Source organism: Hemitrygon akajei, chromosome 11 (genome assembly GCF_048418815.1).
Source record: "Hemitrygon akajei chromosome 11, sHemAka1.3, whole genome shotgun sequence".
Taxonomy (NCBI): Eukaryota; Metazoa; Chordata; class Chondrichthyes; order Myliobatiformes; family Dasyatidae; genus Hemitrygon; species Hemitrygon akajei.
The window spans coordinates 28,856,799-28,877,013 of NC_133134.1; the positions used below are offsets into that span (position 1 = coordinate 28,856,799).

The 20,215-nt window shown below is 41.0% G+C and overlaps 1 protein-coding gene across 1 annotated transcript in view; it reads left to right on the plus strand.

Annotated features, from left to right (window-relative positions):
- xylt1 (xylosyltransferase I) overlaps window positions 1-20,215 on the plus strand; it is a 261,499-nt gene that overhangs the window by 209,609 nt on the left and 31,675 nt on the right. The window contains exons 7-8 of the mRNA XM_073060531.1: window positions 7,710-7,886; window positions 12,342-12,604. Coding sequence (XP_072916632.1) covers window positions 7,710-7,886; window positions 12,342-12,604 — 440 coding nt within the window. The remainder of the gene's footprint in view (window positions 1-7,709; window positions 7,887-12,341; window positions 12,605-20,215) is intronic.

Sequence of the window (20,215 nt, forward strand, 5' to 3'; positions counted from 1 at the left end):
ATCGGGCAGCAGTGTGGATTTTCCCCGTGTTTCTTTCACACTCAGCCAAATACTAGGGAGACTTGGACTTGGGAATTTCTAACTCTAGTTTAAAAGCCTGTAATTAACCATGAAAGTTCCCTCCTGCCAACATGGAGTATTTTTACACGCCTGTGATTCACGGAGTCAACCAGCATGCAGCAGACTCTTTAATCCAACTCATTCATGCCAACCAAGTTAGATAGTCCAATTTGCCTGTATTTAGTCCATATTTCTCTAAACATTTCCTATCCATGTATCTGCCCCAGTTCCTTTTAAATCTTATTAATATACCTGCCTCGACCATTTTTTGGCAGTTAATTCCATATACTAACAATTCTCTGGGTGATAAATTTGCCCCTCAGGTTCTTATTAAATCTTTCCCCTCTCACCTCAAAGCTGTGCCTTCCAGTTTTTGATTCCCCAACCCTGGAAAAATGTCCATATGCAAAGCCCTAGTTATGGCACTCATATCTTGTGCATATCTATAAGATCACTCTCCATTCTTTTGAACTCCAATAAGTAATGTCCCAGCCTGCTTAACCTCTCTCCCTTCTGTCCCAGCTGTTGAAGCACAGCGATTTCAATATCAGATTTATTATCTCTGTCTAATGTGTTGTGAAATTTGTTGTCTTGTGGCAGTAGACAGTGCAAAGAAATAAAATACAATAAATTATGAAATAAATAGTGCAGAAAATAATGTGATGTTCATAAATATTATAGCAGAGGAGAAGAAGCTCTTTCTAAATCATCAAGCATGGATCTTCAGGCTCTAGTACCTCCTCCCTTATGGTAGTAACAAGCAGAGGGAATGCCCTGAATGTCCTTACTGAGGGATGCCCCCTTCTTGAGGCACCAGCTTTTGAAGATGTCCTCCGACGGGGGGATTTGCCCATGATGGAGCTACATAAGTCCACAATGTTCTGCAGCTTTCTGAGGAAAATGTGATCAAATAGTTGTATATAGCACAGAAATAGGCCCTCGTGCAACTTGGTGCCATATGGGAGGACAGTACATAAACACAAGCCCAAGCTATTGCAGGAAGTATGTTAACATGGACTGAGAACTGGCTCTTGTAGGGAGCTGGGATAAATGGGTCTTTTTCAGGCTGGAGGGGTGTATCTAGTGAAGTACCCCAGGGATCAGTTTGTAGCCCTAAATTGTTTATTCGTTACCTTAATGACCAGGACGGGGGAATGAAATGTCAGGTTGGCAAGTTCACCAATAGGAAGAACGGCAAGTTGTGATGAGGATATCGTTTTTGCAATGGGATTAGGAAAGCTGAGTAACTGGGTGAAATGGAGCTAAATATAGGGAAGTGTGAGGTCGTGCCCTTTGGTTACAGAAATCAGAAGGTGAATTATTAACTAAATGGAGAAAGACTGGCAATTGAGTAACATTCAGAGGGATCTAGATATTTTAATGCATGAATCAGAATAAGTTAGTAGTTAGGGCCGACAAGTACTGTAGCTGAGAAGGCAAATGCTCGATTCGATGGAGTTTAAGAATAAGGAGGCTTTGTTACAGTCATGCAGAGTGCCTAAGTACTGTGCGTTCATTGATCCCCTAATAGAAGGCAGTCCAAAGAAGATTAATTTTAGATAATACCAGACTAATTTTCAGAGTGTGAGGGTTTTTATGTTAAGAGCGGCTGCACAGACAAGGTGAAGGAGAATCTTAAGGGATTCTACAGATATGTTAAGAGGATAATGATTGCAGGGGACAAAGTTGGTCTTTTGGAAGACCAGAATGGTAATCCACATGTGGAGCCAAAACCGATGGAGAAGATCTTGAATTTTTTTTTGCTTTTGTATTTACTCAGGAGATGGACACTGAGACTATTAAAGTGAGGCAAAGTGGCATCAACTTCATGGGCCCAGTACAGATTACAGAGGAGAAGGTGTTTGCTATCCCTGAGACAAATCAGGGTGGATAAATCCCCAGGGCCTGGCTTGCCTCCCTCAGGCCCTGTGGGAGGTAAATGCAGAAATTGCCGGGGCCCTAGCATAGGTATTTAAATCATCCGTAGTGACAGGAGAGGTACCAGAGGAATGTTGTTCCGCTGTTTAAAAAGTGCTGTAAACATAAACCAGGAAACATAGGCCAATGAACCTGACATCAGATGTGAAAAAGTTATTGGAAGGTGTTCTAAGGGACTGGATACAAGTCGTGTTGAACCAACCTTATAGAGTTTTTCGAGGAAGTTACTAGGAAAGGCAGTGGATGTTGTCTACATGGACTTTAGTAGGGCATTTGACAAGGTCCCATATGTGACGTTAATCAAAAATGTTCAGTCGCTCGGCATACAAGATGAGGTAGTAAATTGGATCAGACATTGGCTTTGTGGGAGAAGCCAGAGAGTAGTAATAAATGGTTGCCTCTCTGACTGGAGGCCTGTGACTAGTGGTGTGCTGCAGGAATCGTTGCTGGGTCCTTTATTGTTCGTAATCCGTATCAATGATGTGAATAATAAGGTAATGTGGTTAACTGGATCAGCAAATTTGCAGATGACACCAGGATTGGGTATGTAGTGGACAGTGAGGAAGGCTATCATAGCTTGCAGTGGGATCTGGATCAGCTGGAAAAATGGGCTGAAAAATGGCAGATGGAATTTAATGCAGATAAGCATGAGATTTTGCTCTTCGGTAGGACTGACCAGGCTAGGTCTTACACAGTAAACGGTAGTGCATTGAGGAGTGTGGTAGAACAAAGGGATCTGGGAATACAGGTACATAATGCTTTGAAAGTGGCATCACAGGTAGAGAGGCTCATAAAGCATTTGGTATATTAGTCTTCATAAATCAATGTACTGAGTACAGGAGATGGGATGTTATGTTGAAGTGGTATAAGACATTGGTGAGACCCAATTTGGATTATTGTGTGCAGGTTTGGTCCCCTACCTGAGGAAAGTTGTAAACAAGGTTGAAAGTGTGCAGAGAAAGTTTACAAGGTCATTGCTGGGTATGGAGGACGTGAGTTATATGGAAAGATTGAATAGGTTAGGACTGTATTTCTTAGAATGCAGAAGATTGAGAGGAGATTTGAGAGTGGTATACAAAATTATGAAGGGTATAAATAGGGTTAATGCAAGCAGGTTTTTTTCACTGAGGTTGGGTGGGGCTACAACCAGAGGTCATGGATTAAGGGTGAAAGATGAGGCCTAAGGGGAACATGAAAGAAAACTTCTTCACTCAGAGGACCATGAGAGTATGGATTGAGCTGCCAGCACAAGTGGTGCATGCAAGCTTGATATCAACATTTCAGAGAAGTTTGGATAGGTGCATGGATGGGCAGGGTATGGAGAGCTGTGGTCCCGGTGCAAGTAGGAAGTTTAAATGTTTTTGGCATGGACTAGATGGGCTGAAAGGCCTTTTTCTCTGCTGTACTTCTCTTTGACTCTATGACACAGTTTGGGTTTATATTCCTTGAAGTTTAGAAGAATGAGGTATGCGCATTCAAACCTATAAGCTAGCTATTGAGATGTTTTTGCTCAGAGGACAGTCACAAGCAAGGATCTTAGTTGCAAATTAAAGCAGTTATTTTAAAACTAAAGCTTGTAGAAATTTCCCTTAGAGTGCAGCAAATCTCTGGAGTTCCCTTCCCCCTGAAGTTGGTAGAAGTCAGACGAATTTAAGGAATAGTTAGATAAATATTTAAAAGGTAGAGGAAATGAAGATTACAAGGAACTGGCACAGAAGAGGAATAGAAGCCAACATGGACCAGCCACAAGAGACCTGGAGGCCCTTTCCTGCTCCTGTTTTCTTGTAATGACTCACAATCTCCATGTTGACTGCCATTCGTATTAATCTCATTTAGTAGCACTTAGTTAGTACCCTTCTCTCTCTCGCAATATGAATCATGTAGCCTGAAAACAGCCTCTTTGGCCCAAATTGCCCTTGCTGACTGCGTTGCCCAGCCAGATAGTCCCAGCTTCCTGCATTTGGCCCATAGCCTCCTAAACTTGTCCTATCCATGTACTTATCTTAGTTGGCTTTTAAATATTGCTAATGTGGCCGCCTCCACCACTATTTCTGGGAACTCATTCCAAATACTCTCCATCTTTTGACTAGCTGCCCTGTTTCCAATTTTACATCTCTCAGTTTTGATTTTAAACCCACGCCTTTTTGTTTTTAGCACTGTCTCCCTGGGGGTTTTACCCTGTCAAAGACCCCCATGATATCATTTACCTCAATCAAGTCTCCTACATTCCAGGAACAGTTTTAGTCTGCACAACCTCTCCTTGTAATTCAGGCCTCCACGTCCAGGCAAGATCCTGGCAAATCTTTTCTGCACTCTTTCTAGATTAATATTATCCGTACTATAACAGGGAGTCCAAAATGTACACCATACTCTTAAGTGTGGTCTCACTTGTATAACTGCAACATAACTTCCCATCTCCAATACTCAGTGCCCTGACTGATAAATGCCAGCCCGCCACATACCTTCTTCACTGCCTTTCTATTTGTGACATAGCTTTCAGCAAACTGTGCACTTGTACTTCTATCTCACTCTGTTTCACAGCATTCCCAGGGCCCAGAGAGAAAGAGGTAGGATGCCTAAGGCTTTTGCACAGTACTATATTTGTCAATGAGGAGCGGGGAGCGAGATTGTAAATCTTGCGGGAGCAAAGGATGTTGGGAATAGCCAGGGACGGGTGGCAGAGAAAGAGTGCCAAATATTGTGTTGGCATGGGTGCAGGCACATGCAGCCCTGAGACTCCAGGTAAGGTCATTTGATTCCAAACAATTGGTTTATTGATCATTACAGAATATCTCTGGTGTTTCCATCTCCCTCTCCTCTTCCTAACACTCTATATATATACACATGCCTAAAACTTTTACACAGTACTGTACTTCTTTAATGTTACAAAAGTACCTGTCTCTGTCATCACTTCAAGGGGGCTTTCAATATTCTAATTACCATCTAGATGAAAAGAACTCCTCTTCAGCTCCCTTCTAAAACTCTTATCCCTTACCGTTAACCTATGCCCTCTGGTTTTAGACAACTCTGCTATGGAGAGAAGCTTCTTCCTGTCTACCCCTCAGTGTTATATTTCCATTTTAGTTCCATCCTTAACCTACCATCCCGCAAGAAAAGCAAACCCATCTTACCTATTCTTTACTCATTCTGAAATGCTCCATACAAGGCAACACCCTGGTGAATTTCCTGCAGGCTCTCCAGTGTGGTGATGCACCGTGCAGCAGTGACTGAACCAATGTTTATGAAGTCTCCGTGTACTTACCCTTGGTGCCCATGACTGATGAAAGCCTTCATCTTATATACCTTCTTCATCACCTTATCTACCCCTGATTCTCAATACACCCTAGGGCGCCATCATTTCTTCGTATATGTTCACTCATTATTACTGCAGCAGATTACACATATCAAGTGTGTTTTTCCATATCCCATAGCTCTCCCAATTTCACAAATTAGCAACACCAATTCCTGCCTCACCTGTGAATTTACTTCATTGTAAAAGCCCAGGGTAGGAGATAAAATCCGATCTTTTGAATGCTCTTCTGTATGACTTTCATTTACTCGATGTACAGTTTTCATTTACATTAGGGACGTGCCCTCTTCTGATTACTACCACCAGGAATGAGGTAGAGAATCTTGAAGACTCACACTGAATGTTTTAGAAACAGCTTCTTCTTTTAGAAACAGTACCATCAGATTTCTGAAAGGTCCATGAGTACTACCTCACAATTCCTCTTGCACACTATTTATTTATATATTTGTTTATTTGCCTGCCTATTTATTTTTGTCACTTATAGTCATTTTGATGTCTTACATTGTACTGCTATCACAATACAAACACAACATATGTTAGTGATGATAGTCCTGATTCTGATTAAATAGCATTCTTTAAGAAGAAGGAATAAAGCAGAGTAGAGATGTTTTTTCCTCTCTATTTCATGCATTAGTCATTATTTCCAGGGAGACATTTCTGCTGTTGTGATAGTGTAATTGCAACAATTAGAATGGTTTCAACTGCATGTTCTAGTCTTTTGCCAGAATCATTCATATGGAATTGAAACTTGCTCTGGTCAGGGATGAGTTGTGAGGATTATCTGAATAACCTTTTTGCAGGATTTTTGGATTTGCTTTTAAGTAAACTTGTATTAATTCACAGTAGACAGCAGCAGAAACATGATATGCTGAAACACACCACTGGTCAGGCAGCATCCTCAGAAAGCAGTACAGTAATGTAGATTCACTTATGGGAGAGATAGATAAACACATGAAGCAGAAAGCAGTGGAAGAGGAAGAAGCAGAATAGTAGTTGGGATGTTTATTTTAAAATTATGCACTGTATGTGGTTTCCACTGACACAACATACATTTATTTTTGTCAACAATTGTCCTGGAGATGTTGCTGGTGAGATTTCTTGTCTGTCTGCAGCTCTTAACTGTGAACATGCTCTGACAGTGTTCTTGGGGGTGGAATTAGATTTAGAGCCAGCAACGATGAGAAAAAAACGCTGATATGTTTCCAAGTCAGGATGGTGATTGGAAACAGGCATTGGGTGATTTCCATAGAAACACGTAGCTGTTATCCATTTCAGTCCTTCGAGTTCATGAAGAGGGGCATAAAGCAATTTTCCTGGAGCAAAATTATAACAAAAATAATAAATATGAAAGTCATTGGCTGCAAAGTGCTTTATGGGATCATCATGTTAAGAGAAATGTTTGACAGAGACTTTTTGTTACAATTCAGACCTGTTGCCTTTGGAGGAATTGCCTTTGTTTACTGCACAGGGACAAAGACAAGAGCAGATAGAAGCACTGCGTCATTTCAAGCTTCAGATAGTGAAACAACTCCTCTGTGTTGCCTCATTGCCAGTGGCTGCCATTTTACCTTTAAGTGAAAATGCCAACATTTCAAATTCTCAACATCATGCACAATGAACACAAACTCAATGAACTGTTAAAATGGTTCAAAATCCCATATAATCTGTCAATTGGCAGCGCATCCTCTTAATTCCGAGCGTTAAGGCCGGCATTTTGCTGGTCATTTTTCACATAATAAATTATTAATGTATTTTTCACCAATAATCCTATCTCAGCATTTTCTAGTTTTTTTTGTTTATTTAGTAATTTGTGATTCAGTCAAGTGTTGAAGTGTTAAATTTGTATTCATACACTGGCCTTTAGATTTATGTTGGGGGTGGGTACGTTATTGTGGGCTGTGCAGCAGGTAACGTAATCGTGGATTATAAGTGCATGTAAAGGCTAAGCCCATGTTTTTTGGACTGGCAGCTGATATGATTTGATTCAATACCAGCAGTATCTTATGTAACCAATCTGTGTTCCATTAGATTCAGTAAGAATGAGGCTGGACTTGGTGCTCAACAACTTCTCTTTATTGTGATATACAGCCATCTAGGCTTGAATTAAAACTAATTAAACTGACCCAACTGATGCTTTTGTCCTGAGTGATATAACGATGACCACTGAAAAATGATGCATAGACTTTACATGGAACATTGAGTGCTAGGGTGGATTACCATTATTAGAAGATGCCTTCTACCAGCAAATAAATAAGCAACTTGGAAGTTTTTTTTGTTAATCATAACACTTTATTCCCTTTAATTATGATGGGTCTTGACCTCAGGTAGTGTGGTGTAAGGATTTTCTTTTGCTGCTGAGTGTTTCTGAATGCCTAAGTTTGCTGATTACTTTTTATTTCAGTCCTTCTTCCATACGGTTCTGGAGAATAGTCATCTCTGTGGTACAATGGTGGATAACAATCTGCGCATTACCAACTGGAATCGGAAGCTGGGTTGTAAGTGCCAGTACAAACACATCGTGGACTGGTGTGGCTGCTCACCCAATGACTTCAAACCCCAAGATTTCCATCGCTTCCAGGTAGACATGTATTCTGTAACAATGTACGGGTACAGCTCATACCATTTATACCATCATTGCTACAACAAGAACTTGCATTCTAGTAATTTGGAAGCAATTCTAGCAAACTCTTAGATTGTCCATTGGAACTTAACTATTCCAACATAGATTGTGGTCAAACGAACATGTGGCTCTAGTAGAGCGTCTTGGTAAGATACTAGTTAGGATCATTTTTGTTCATTGGAACAACTGCTTGAAGGGATGCAGCAGAGAAGAGGAAGGTACTTGGGAGGCAGCTCCATGTTCAGAGTACATGTGGAGAAAAGGGAGATTGGTGGAGGTTTAAACTTCAGTCAAAACAGATTGCAAGGTAGGATCTTTAAAGAAGTGTTTCATGACAGCAGTATTACAGGAAGATGACTCTACTCAATGACAGCTCGCATAGGAGTTTATTAGGAAAATTATGCATTTAAGACCTTACAATGTGTAGGTACATAGAAATTAGGAGCAGGAATAAGCCATTCAGCCCTTCAAGCCTGCTCAGTGTGATCTGGTTGATCATCCAAAATCACTGTCTGGTCTCCATCTTCTTCCCCATCCCTTGATCTCTTTAACCATTAGTACTTAATCCTTCTAGTACTAATTACACCTTCAGCGCATTGTTGCTAATTGGGCCAGCCCCACCTACGCCCAGATTACAGTCACCCATGTTTGCAGAGAGATCCTTATTGACCTGCCTTTAATTTCCCTTTTAATGGCATCCACAATGTCACCACTAGTGCTTGAAGGAGTATCTAATTTCTTTTTGAATATACCGTATTTAATGATATGACTTCATTTGCCTTCTGTTAAAGAGAACTGCAGAGGTTCACCACTGTTTGGATAAAGGAATTTATAGAAATTAGTGGGTGAAGGACTCAACTAAGTCCTTATTGGGTTGCCCCATGTCATTACACTGTGATCTCCCACCACCAGGGAAAATCCTTCTTGCAACAAATTTGCTCAGTTACGTCAGGATTTTATACGTTTCAATTAGGTCCCTTCTCATTCTTGTAAAATGTGTCAAATAAAAGCCCATTTACCCTAATCCTTTTTCATATATCACCTGTGCCAACCCAGGAATCAGTCTGATGAATCTTCACTACACTCCTGTCAAAACAAAAACTTTTTCCTCAGACGAGGAGACCAAAGCTGCACACAATCCTCAACAAGGTCCTCGACAACTGCAGTAAGCCATCCCTGATTCTGTTTTCAAACCCTTTCAACATGAAGGCCAACAAGTCATTCATCTTTGTAAGTGCTGGCTGTACCATCATGCTTAATTTCAACAAATTGGGCAGGCAAACACACAGATGTTGCTGTATCTCTCTATTGCCCTATCTGTAGCTGTTTAGATAATTTGCTTTTCTGTTTTTGCCACTACAGGGAACAACCTCATGCTAATCCAACCTAAAAATGCATATGCTATACCTTTGCCTACTACCTCAACTAATCCAAAGCATTGGCATTCTCCTCACAGCATGCAATCCAGTTCAACTTTGTTTTATTGGCAGACTTGAAGGTTTTATGTTTAATTCCCTCAGCTACATTATTAATCTATATTGTGAACAGCAAAATTCCAAGGACTGAACCCTATAACACATTATTAGCCACTGCCTGCAACTCAGAAAAGGAACATTTTTATTCCCAGTCTGCCAGCTGGTTTTATATCCATGACAGTATCCCCTAAGCCCATCTGCCTTCATTTTGTATGGTAATCTATTAGGCAAGACATTGTCAAAAGTCTAATCACACCGTAGCCACAGAATTTCCTAACCCCAATTATTCCACAAGTTATATCACCAAAAGACTTCTAATAAATTTGTCAAGCATGATCTTCTTTCAGGGTGATCTTCACTGATGCTATTTTCGAAATGCTCTGCCTTTAAATCTTTTAATATTGGGTTCTGGTATTCTCCCGACCTAACTTCACTGTTTTATATCCCTCCTTATTCTCTAAATAGTGGGGTTACATTAGCTACCTTTCAATGTGTAGAAATTGATTCAGAGTCGAAAGAAAGCAATTTAGTATATCTTCTTCTAAAGACAACACTCACTAATAAATTCTTCTGGGCTTCCACCTGTGAAAAGTTTATTCGTTATATATGCTGGGAAAGCACTAGATTCTTTTTCAATGCACTCACTGTTTCCCACTGCCTTAAATACGTTGGGAATATTGATTTCCTTCAAATCTTACTCTTACTAGACCCCAGATTCACCAATGTTTTAGGGAGGCTATTTCGTTCCCTCCTCTATGAAAACAGACCCAGTGTATTTGCTCAATGGACTGCCATTATTTTGTACCGTTTTTGTGAATCTTCCTGTTTGTTAGCCGATTCTCACCTCATACTATCATAATGCTATAGCTTCCTTAATTTATGTTAAAGGGCCTTAGAGTCTTAGAATCCACTTTGTTGTTCTCCATCTAAGTGAAAAGTCTTATCATATTATGGACACTCCAATTCAAGAGCCTTGCCCATGAAGATTACTAATTAATCCTTTCTCATTACACAATACATGGTCAAACATGGGCTGCTCTTCGGTTGGTTCCAGGAAAGAAATCATCTTGTGTAATCTTAAGGAATTCCACCTTGCTCATTGGGCTAGCCCCATGATTAAAGTCATCCACAGTTACAGAGATTACCCTCTTATTTCACCTCTCTCGAATTTCCCTTTTAATGGCACCCACAATGTCACCACCAGTGTTGGAGGATCTATATGAAACTTTCCTTAATATTTTTTGCCCCTTACGTTTTCTTAGAACCTTAGAGCATGTATTTGTAGCTTTGACTGTACAGATTCAACATTTTCCAAGCTAACATCCTTCATTTTTGTCTAAATTTTCTCTTTAACCAGCAACACTACTCCACCTTCTTTTCACCCATTCTTTCTAAATATTGATTAACCCTGGTTGTTCAGTTCCAATTACAGGACCCCTCCTGCCACCATGTCTTTGTAATCCCTTATTTTCATCTCCCGTTTGGTACCTACACTCAGTGGGTACTTTATTAAGTACCTCCTGTACCTAATAAAGTGGCCACTGAGTGGATGTTCATGGTCTTCTGCTGCTGTAGCCCATCTACTTCAAGGATCGATGTGTTGTGTGCTCAGAGATGCTCTTCTTCACACCACTGTTGTTACACATGGTTATTTTGGTTACTGACACTTTCTCGTCGGTTTTGAACCTGTCTGGCCATTCTCCTGTGACCTCTCATGAACAAGGTGTTTTTGCCCACAGAACTGAAGCTCACTGATTTTTTTTTTTGTTTTTTTCACCATTTTCTGTAAAGTTTCGAGACTGTTGTATGTGAAAATCTCAGGAATTCAACAGCTTCTGTGATACTCAAACCACCCTGTCTGGCACCAACAATCATTCTACAATCAAAATCACTTAGGTCACACTTTTCCCCCATTTTGATGTTTGGTCTGAACAATAACAGCCTCTTGACGGTGTCTGCATTCTTTTATGCATTGTGTTGCTGTCACATGATTGTCTGATTACATTCTTGCATTAATGACCAGGTGTACAAATGAGTTGTCAGAGTTGTCAGTACTAACCTTATTGCAAAGGCAGTTATGCATTGACAAACAATATTTAGGCTCAACTTTTAACCCTCTAATCTCCATTATTTTCCATTACAGCCTTTTTGTCTTCCCATTTTCCTACCCTTTGTCTCCATCCCTTTTTATTGCCCTCCTCTGTCTCCTTGCATGATATCCCATCGTGCTGCCATTTTAGTTTAAGCACACCTTGAATAAGCTTCTGAGAATGTGGGCTAAATCTCGTGGTCATGTTAAATATAATAGGCATCCGTCAGTCTCAAGAGACCATGGATTTGTGCCTTGGAAAGTTTCCAGGGCACAGGCCTGGGCAGGGTTGTATGGGAGACCGGCAGTTGCCCAAGCTGCAGGCCTTCCCTCTCCACACCACCGGTGTTGTCCAAGGGAAGGGCAAGGGTTGATACAGCTTGGCACCGGTGTCATCGCAGAGCAATGTGTGGTTAAGTGCCTTGCTCAAGGGACTGCCTTAGCTGAGGCTCGAACTAGCGACCTTCAGATCGCTAGACCAACACCTTAACCACTTGGCCACGCACCAGCACTTAAATATAAAGAACAGAATTGGAGAGGAACCAGGTTTACAATAAAGCCATCATGTTAACGGTGGTGCCAGAAAGGATGAAAGAGAGGAAGTATTTAATAGAACCTATATTACCTTACACCAGCATTGAGAGCAATGGAAAGCCAACTCAATCCAATGGGAAAATGATCCAGTGGAAAACAGATCCCTGAGATGCTGTGCTCCCTATAAATGACGTTGAGCATTTTCTACATTGGTATCTCATACAATAGATTTTGTGTTCTTTAGGGGCCTGGCCAAAATCAGCCAGGCATTAGGGAAGTGGTTGGTGAAAGTAATGAACTCTTCTGCCCACACAGCAAACCGCGAGACCAACCTTCTTTGCACGAAAGTTTGAGGCTGCAGTTAACCAGGAGATCATTGGCCAACTGGACTTCTACCTCTTTGGCAACTACCCAGCTGGCACAACCGCCCTGAAAGCGTACTGGGAAAACACATACGACGAGCCAGATGGCATCCACAGCATCAGCGACTCGTATCTGACCATGCTTCACTCCTTCGCTCGCCTCGGCCTGAAGAGAGCAGAATCTTCCTGGCATTCGAATGATGAAAATAAGTGCAGGTGAGAGGGGAGAGGCAGCTCACTGCCAGTGTCAGCAGTTTTGCAAGTGCCTAGCTATGTTAAAGAGGGAGTGCTTGAACTAATTATACTGAGGGCTTAAAATATTTTGAAATCGTTTACCCCTCAGTATAGATTTTTTTTCTCTCTGCGTTGTTATGTAGTGAAACAGTTTTCTCCATTCTGTCTCAGATGAGCCAAATGCTTCCTACCCAGTGAATTTAAGGTCTAGTTACTGTGGATAGTAAACCAGAGCACAAAAAACTGAACTTACTCCAATGAGAAGCTAATACCTAAATGTTTCTTGAAACAAGCCATCCCTTGTATGCAATGTTAATGAAATCTGCCAATTCTACGCATTGCTTTTCTGTACAATAACTTTTGTGTTCTTCAGGGGTGTGGACATTATTAGCTAGTTAATATAAGCAAGAGGGAATCATAACTATATACTTCATATGTGCATAAGACCTTTGCACAGTACTGTACATATCTGAATAGCAGTATGTATTTACAATGTGCCCAGCATTATAAAAGGTAGTTTAAAGTGTTTACAGTGTAGTGCAGTAAATGAGATCATAAATAGGGTGGGGGGGGTGGTAACTAGAATCGTTGATCAGATTAACTCCCAGAGGGAAGACACTTTTTAACAAATTACCATAAATTACGATTTTAAAAATACATAAAGACAAAAGCAGATTAACATGGTGGCATCATGTTTAGCACAACACGTTACAGTACCAGCGACACAGACACAATTCCCGCCGCTGCCTGCAAGGAGTTTGTACATTCTCCCCATGGTGGTGTGGGTCTCCACCGTGTGCTCCAGTTTTCTCCCACAGTCCAAAGAAGTCCAAAGGTAGGTTAATTGATCATTTTAAATTGTCCCATAATTAGGCTAAGATTACACTGGATGGTTGCTAGGCAGCGAGGTTCAAAGGGCTAGAAGGGCCTATTCCGCACTGTATATCAATTAATAAATAAATGAAGCAGATCAGTCCATCTAATCTTTATGCTGACAGACCAATCAAAATTCACAGAATCAAAGAATGCTACAATTGCCATGATAAGAAGATATTTGTCCCTTCAAGTCTATATGGTTTCTAGTAAAACAGCTTCATCAGGATCCTTCATCTAGTCCTTCTCCATTACCTGGCAAACAATTATCACGTGTCTATTCAATTCCTTCTGAAAACAGTGTTTGGCTGTTTTCAAAACCATACAGGCAGGAAGTTTTTCATCATAATCCCCTTACATCACTCCAGTCTTAAAGAAGGGAGAGAGACAAACATAAGGAAATTAAAGGCCAGTTAGCCTGACTTCAGTGGTTGAGAAAGTATTGGAGTCCATTATTGAGGATGAGGCTTTGGGATGCTTGGAGGCACGTGATAAAATAAATCAAAATCAACATGGTTTTCTGAAGGGAAAATCTTGTCTGACAAATCTGTTGGAATCTGTACTGAGACCTCTGCTGTATGTAATGTATATGAATGACCTAGATGAAAATTTATAGGGATGGGTTAGTAAATTTGCGGCAGATGATATGAAGGTTGGTGGTGGTGTGGATCATGTAGATGACTGACAAAGAATACAGTGAGATGTAGATCAATTGTGGATATGGGCAGGGAAATGGCAGATGGAGTTTAACCTGGCAAATGTGAAATGTTGCATCTTGGTAGGTCAAATGTAAAGAGACAGCACACTTTAAGGGAAATACCCTTAACGGTGTTGATAAGCAGAGGGAACTTGGGGTCCAAGTTCATCACTCCCTGAAAATGGCTACGCATGTTGATAGAACACACACAATATGCTGGTGGAACACAGCAAGCCAGGCAGCATCTATAAGGAGAAACACTGTCGACGTTTCGGGCCGAGACCTTTCGTCAGGACTAATCGAAAGGAAAGATAGTAAGAGATTTGAGAGTGGGAGGAGGGGGAAATGCGAAATGATAGGAGAAGACTGGAGGGGGTGGGATGAAGCTAAGAGCTGGAAAGGTGATTGGCGAAAGTGATACAGAGCTGGTGAAGGGAAAGGATCATGGGACGGGAGGCCTCGGGAGAAAAAAAGTGGAGGGGAAGTACCAGAGGGAGATGGAGAACAGGCAGAGTGATGGGCAGAGAGAGAGAAAAAAACAACTAACTATGTCAGGGATTGAGTAAGAAGGGGAGGAGGGGCATTAACAGAAATTAGAGGTCAATGTTCATGCCATCAGGTTGGAGGCTACCCAGCCGGTATATAAAGTGTTATTCCTCCAACCTGAGTTTGGATTCATCTTGACAGTGGAGGAGGCCATGGATAGACATATCAGAATGGGAATGGGACGTGGAATTAAAATGTGTGGCCACTGGGAGATCCTGCTTTCTCTGGTGGATAGAGCGTAGGTGTACAGCAAAACGGTCTCCCAGTCTGCGTCGAGTCTCACCAATATATAAAAGGCCACACTGGGAGCATCGGACGCAGTATACCACACCAGCCGACTCACAGGTGAAGTGTCGCCTCACCTGGAAGGACTGTCTGGGGCCCTGAATGGTGGTGAGGGAGGAAGTGTAAGGGCAGGTGTAGCACTTGTTCCGTTTACAAGGATAAGTGCCAGGAGGGAGATCGGTGGGAAGGGATGGGGGGGACGAGTGGACAAGGGGCGCATGTTGATAGGGTGGTTAAGAAGGCATATAGCATGCTTGCCTTTATTAGTCAAGGCATTGAGTTCAAAATTCAGGAAGTTATGGTGTAGCTTTATAAAAATCTGTTTGGGCCACATCCAGATTATTGCATACAGTTCTGGTTGCCCCATTATAGAAAGGATGTCAGGGCTTTGGAGAGGGTGCAGAAAAAGTTTACCAAGGTGCTGCCTGGTTTAGGTGGCATGCGCTGTATTGAGAAGTTGGACAAACTTAGGGCAGAGGCTGAGGGGAGGTCTGGTAGAAGTTTATGAGAGGCAAACCAAATAGAGTAGATAGAGTAGGCAGCCAATATCTTTTTCCCAGGATTGAAGTCTCTAATACCAGACAGCTTGCATTTAAAGTGAGAGGATAATTTTAAAGGAGATGGGAGAGGCAAGTCATTTATACAGAGAGTGTTGGCTGCCTGGAATGCACTCCCTGGGGTGGTGATAGGGGTTAGAGGCAGATACACTAGGGACTTTTAAGGGACATTTAGATTGGCACATAAGTGTGAGGGAAATGGATATTATGTGGACACAAAGGATGGGTTTAGTTGGCCATTTGATTACTTATTTATTTGGTTTGGCACAACATTGTGGGTCCTTTTCCGTAATGTTCTTTCTTCTAACTCTTGAGAAGCTCTGATAACAATCAGACAAAGCAGCCCAAGGTAAGAGCACCTCATTCACTAACCTACACATTAATTCTGTCTACTACATGGTGGCTACGATGTACAGTATATCACATGCCATTATTTGCCCAGACTGTTGTGACAACACTTTCTAACTTGTAACCTGTACCATTAAGAAAGGCAGCGGCAGCAGGTGCACTAAAGCTCCACCGTTAGTAGGTTCCCTTCCAGATCACTCACCTTCCTGACTTGGATCCTTCATCAAAGGGTCTAAATTCTGGAAATCCCTATCCAACAACATAGTCGGGATATTTTCAAGGGCCCGTAAGGTTGGACATAATCAATCTTTTAAAATACACTTTTTGTGACTTGGCCATTGCAGTAAGGACAGCATTTATTGTTCATCCTAATTACCTGTGAGAAGATGATAGAGAGTGTGAAGTGCTGCGGTGTTTCCTGGGGTTATCTGAAATGCTTTTTAAATGTAAATCTATCCATTTTTGACCTTTCATGTTCTCTTTCTGTTTCATCTGGCTGATTGTGTCTCCAAACAAGCATGGTTAATCGAACAATCGACTGGAAGAACTCCATGCATAGTTCAGTATCCATCTGCTTTATGTAGGTTTCTCTGAACGGTGCATCCTTCAGTGAAGCCTATCACTCAAAGACCTCAGGTTGGATATTGGGTGATGGAAGAAATCTGGCACCAGCTAACTTTGAATGAAAGAAAATTCCAACCACAATATTATTGAATTAAAACATAGAACACGACCTTCAACCTATTAACTTTTTCTAATCTCAATATCTTATTTGAGGTTATTTTTGGATATGCTTATGAGGCAAAACCTGTATTGGATTGCGGGAATCTATAAATGTTTCCCAGCTTCCTAGTGCTGACATGACTGTTGTTGACATATGAGGCCATGCACAAGCTGGTAAGTTCTGATCTACCATGTCAATAGCAAGGGTGATAGTAGATTAGGCCTCTCAAAGCAGTGGCAGCAGAGAAGCCAGCTGACCAGGTCTGTAGGGAAGGATCAGTTGATGACTTGAGGGAGGTGGATAGGGAAGCAGGGAAGGGCTGAAAGGTAGATGGGCACGGTATTCCCATAGTGAACACACATCCAAGCACTTAAATGGATGTCATTATTAGTGATTCTAAAACAGGGGAATGAAATTACCTCACTATTCCTCTTTTGTCTTATTTATTTTTTGTAACACACAGTGATTTTTATATCATGCACTTTACTGCTGCCATAAAACAACAAATTTCACAACATAGATCAGCAATACTAAGCTTGATTCTGATTCTCAGAAGTTGAAACAAAATTCATGCCCCAGGCCCCTGTGAAGTGGTAACCATTCTTCGATAAATATTAATGGATGAATTCAAGTTTAAGAGCCGTGAGGTAATGTTACAGTTACACAAGACATTGGTCAGACCCCACTTGGAATACTGTGTTCAGTTCTGGACACCTCATTACAGGAAGGATGTGGATACTATAGACAGAGTGCAGAGGAGATTTACAAAGATGTTGCCTGGATTGAAGGTCTAGCCATATGAGAATAGGTTGTGTGAATTTTGCCTTTTCTCCTTGGAACAACAGAGGATGAGAGGTGACCTGATAGAGGTGTATAAGATGATAAGAGGCATTGATTGTGCAGATAGCCAGAGGTTTTTCCCAGGGTTGAAATGGCTAACACGAGGGGGCATAGTTTTAAGGTGTTTGGATATAGGTACTGGGGGGATGTCAGGGGTAAGTTTTTCCACACAGAGAGTGATGGGTATGTGGAGTGCACTGCTAGCGACGGTGGTGGAGACAGATACAATAGGGTCTTTTAAGAGACTCTTAGAAAAATACATGGTACATGGAGCATAGAAAAATAGAGGGTTACGAGCTAGGGTAATTGCAGACAGCTTCTAGAACATATTACATGGTCCATAAGACCAGAAGACATAGGAGCAGAGTTAGGCCATCCCTTCATGACTGATCCCGGATCACCCTCAACCCCATACACCTGCCTTCTCGCCATATCCTTTTACGCCCTGACTCATCACGAAACGATCAACTTCCGCCTTAAACATACCCACCGACTTGACCTCCACCGCAGTTTGTGGCAGACCATTCCACAGATTTACTACTCTCTGGCTAAAATATATCCTCCCTACCTCTCTTCTAAAGGGTCGTCCCTCAATTTTGAGGTTGTGCCCTCCAGTTCTGGATAGCCCCACCCTAGGAAACATCCTCTTCACATCCACTCTATGCAGTCTTTTCAACATTCGGTAAGTTTCAACGAGATCCCCATGCATTCTTCTAACTTCCAGTGAGTACAGGCCCAAAGCTGCCAAACGCTCCTCATATGTTAACCCCTTCATTCCTGGAATCGTCCTTGTGAACCTCCTCTGGACTTTCTCCAACGACAACACATCCTTTCTGAAATATGGTCCCCAAAACCATTGACAGTACTCTTTAAGTGCAGCCTGGCTGTTGTCTGTAATGGTTCCGTGTTCTGTGTTTATTTAGAGGTGCACTGTGGAACAGGCCCTTCCACCCCACTGAGCCACGTCACCAGCAGCCCACCGATTTAATCCCAAGCCTAATCACAGGGAAACTTACAATGACCAATTAACCTACTGAGCAGCATGTCTTTGGTCTGTGGGAGGAAACTGGAGCTTTGAAGCCCCAAGCTGTGATAGCGTCATGCTAACCTCTGTACTACAGTGGCAGCCTAATTTCTAACAAGACATGGAAAATTATAGATAGTTTACAGTTTTTCAATAAATAATATTAATGTTATAAATTTTATATTTAATTTCTAAAGAGGTATCAGCTGAAGTGTCTGCCCTGATCAATTCTGGAGATTAAACCACTTACAATATACATTTGATTTTAGTTACAGGTTTCCCCCGCTATCCGAAGGTAGAGCGTTCCTATGAAAGTGTTCATAAGCCGAAATCTCGTAAAGCGAAGTAGCAATTACCATTAATTTATATGGGAAAAATTTTTGGGCGTTCCCAGACCCAAAAAATAACCTACCAAGTCAAGCCAAATAACACATAAAACCTAAAATAACACGAATATATAGTGAAAGCAGGAATGATATGATAAATATGCAGCCTATATAAAGTAGAAATATTGTATGTATGGCGTAGTTTCACTTATCAAAATCGGGAAGACAGCAGCCAAAATCGATTTGGAGAAAAAATATCGGCATGTACATGCATGTGCACGTACACGCATATGTACGTACACGCAAGCTCACACAACTGCCTGAGCAAGGCTTCACAGTCATGGTAGTCTTTCTCGGGGTAAACACACGTATAAAGCGGGCGTCTTTTTTTTGTAAAAGGGAAAATCCTCTTTGGTTAGCGAAAACAGGTACTGTACTAATGTAGGTCTCTCTTTAACAGCAAGCTGTCGTAAAGCTAACGTTCGAAAAACAGGGGACACCTGTATTAATTTCTAACTGCTCATCCTACCTGTCCTATTAAGTGAACAACAAATCATAGCCAAATGGCAGTTATTTAAATTAACCAACTGACATGATTAGGACAACAATTTATAATGATGTATGCTTGGCGTAGGCTTTCGTAGTTTTAGGACATAGTATTTACACAATCATACAAGTAGGTACTATTGCTGAAAGATAGTAAGATTATGTCCTTCAGATTGCTTCTTTAAAATTTGTAGCTTCATAAAAAGAGAATAATAAAGTGAAAACAAGTATTTTTTTTCTCCAAAGTTACATGTAAGACTCTAAGATCTGGAAAGGTCTATTGAATTCCTTTGTGGATTTTCTCCCTCTATCTATCTTTATCTCTATCACTCAGCAATGTATTCAACGTTTGGACTGGCCTCTGCATTTTCTTTAGTATCCTGCCTGGTACATTAGTCAAACATTTATCATTCTTCAAGTCTAGAAATTATTTTTCAATAATTTAGATATATCCTTTAGTCGTAGCTTACTTTCTATTAAATTTCTGGCTTTTCTCCAGCTCTACTGCTTAATATTTCATAACATCAGAATGAAATCCAATCAGTTTTTTAGACAAAGGAATATATAATTCTTTAATCTTATCCATAATATATTTTATGCAGGTAAGTGCAATATTTTAAAAAAACTTGCAACACATAAAAAGATATTATAAAAATTCTATCAGCTTTGAATTGATTAGTTAAATTAATTAAACAGAATTAATCAGTAAGTATGAAAAGCTTGAAGAAAAAAGTAAAACAATAGTTATAGACTATTTTATTCTTCATTTACACTGCACATATCACACTTGCAAGAATAGCTCTGACAATGAGTTCATAAAATGTAGT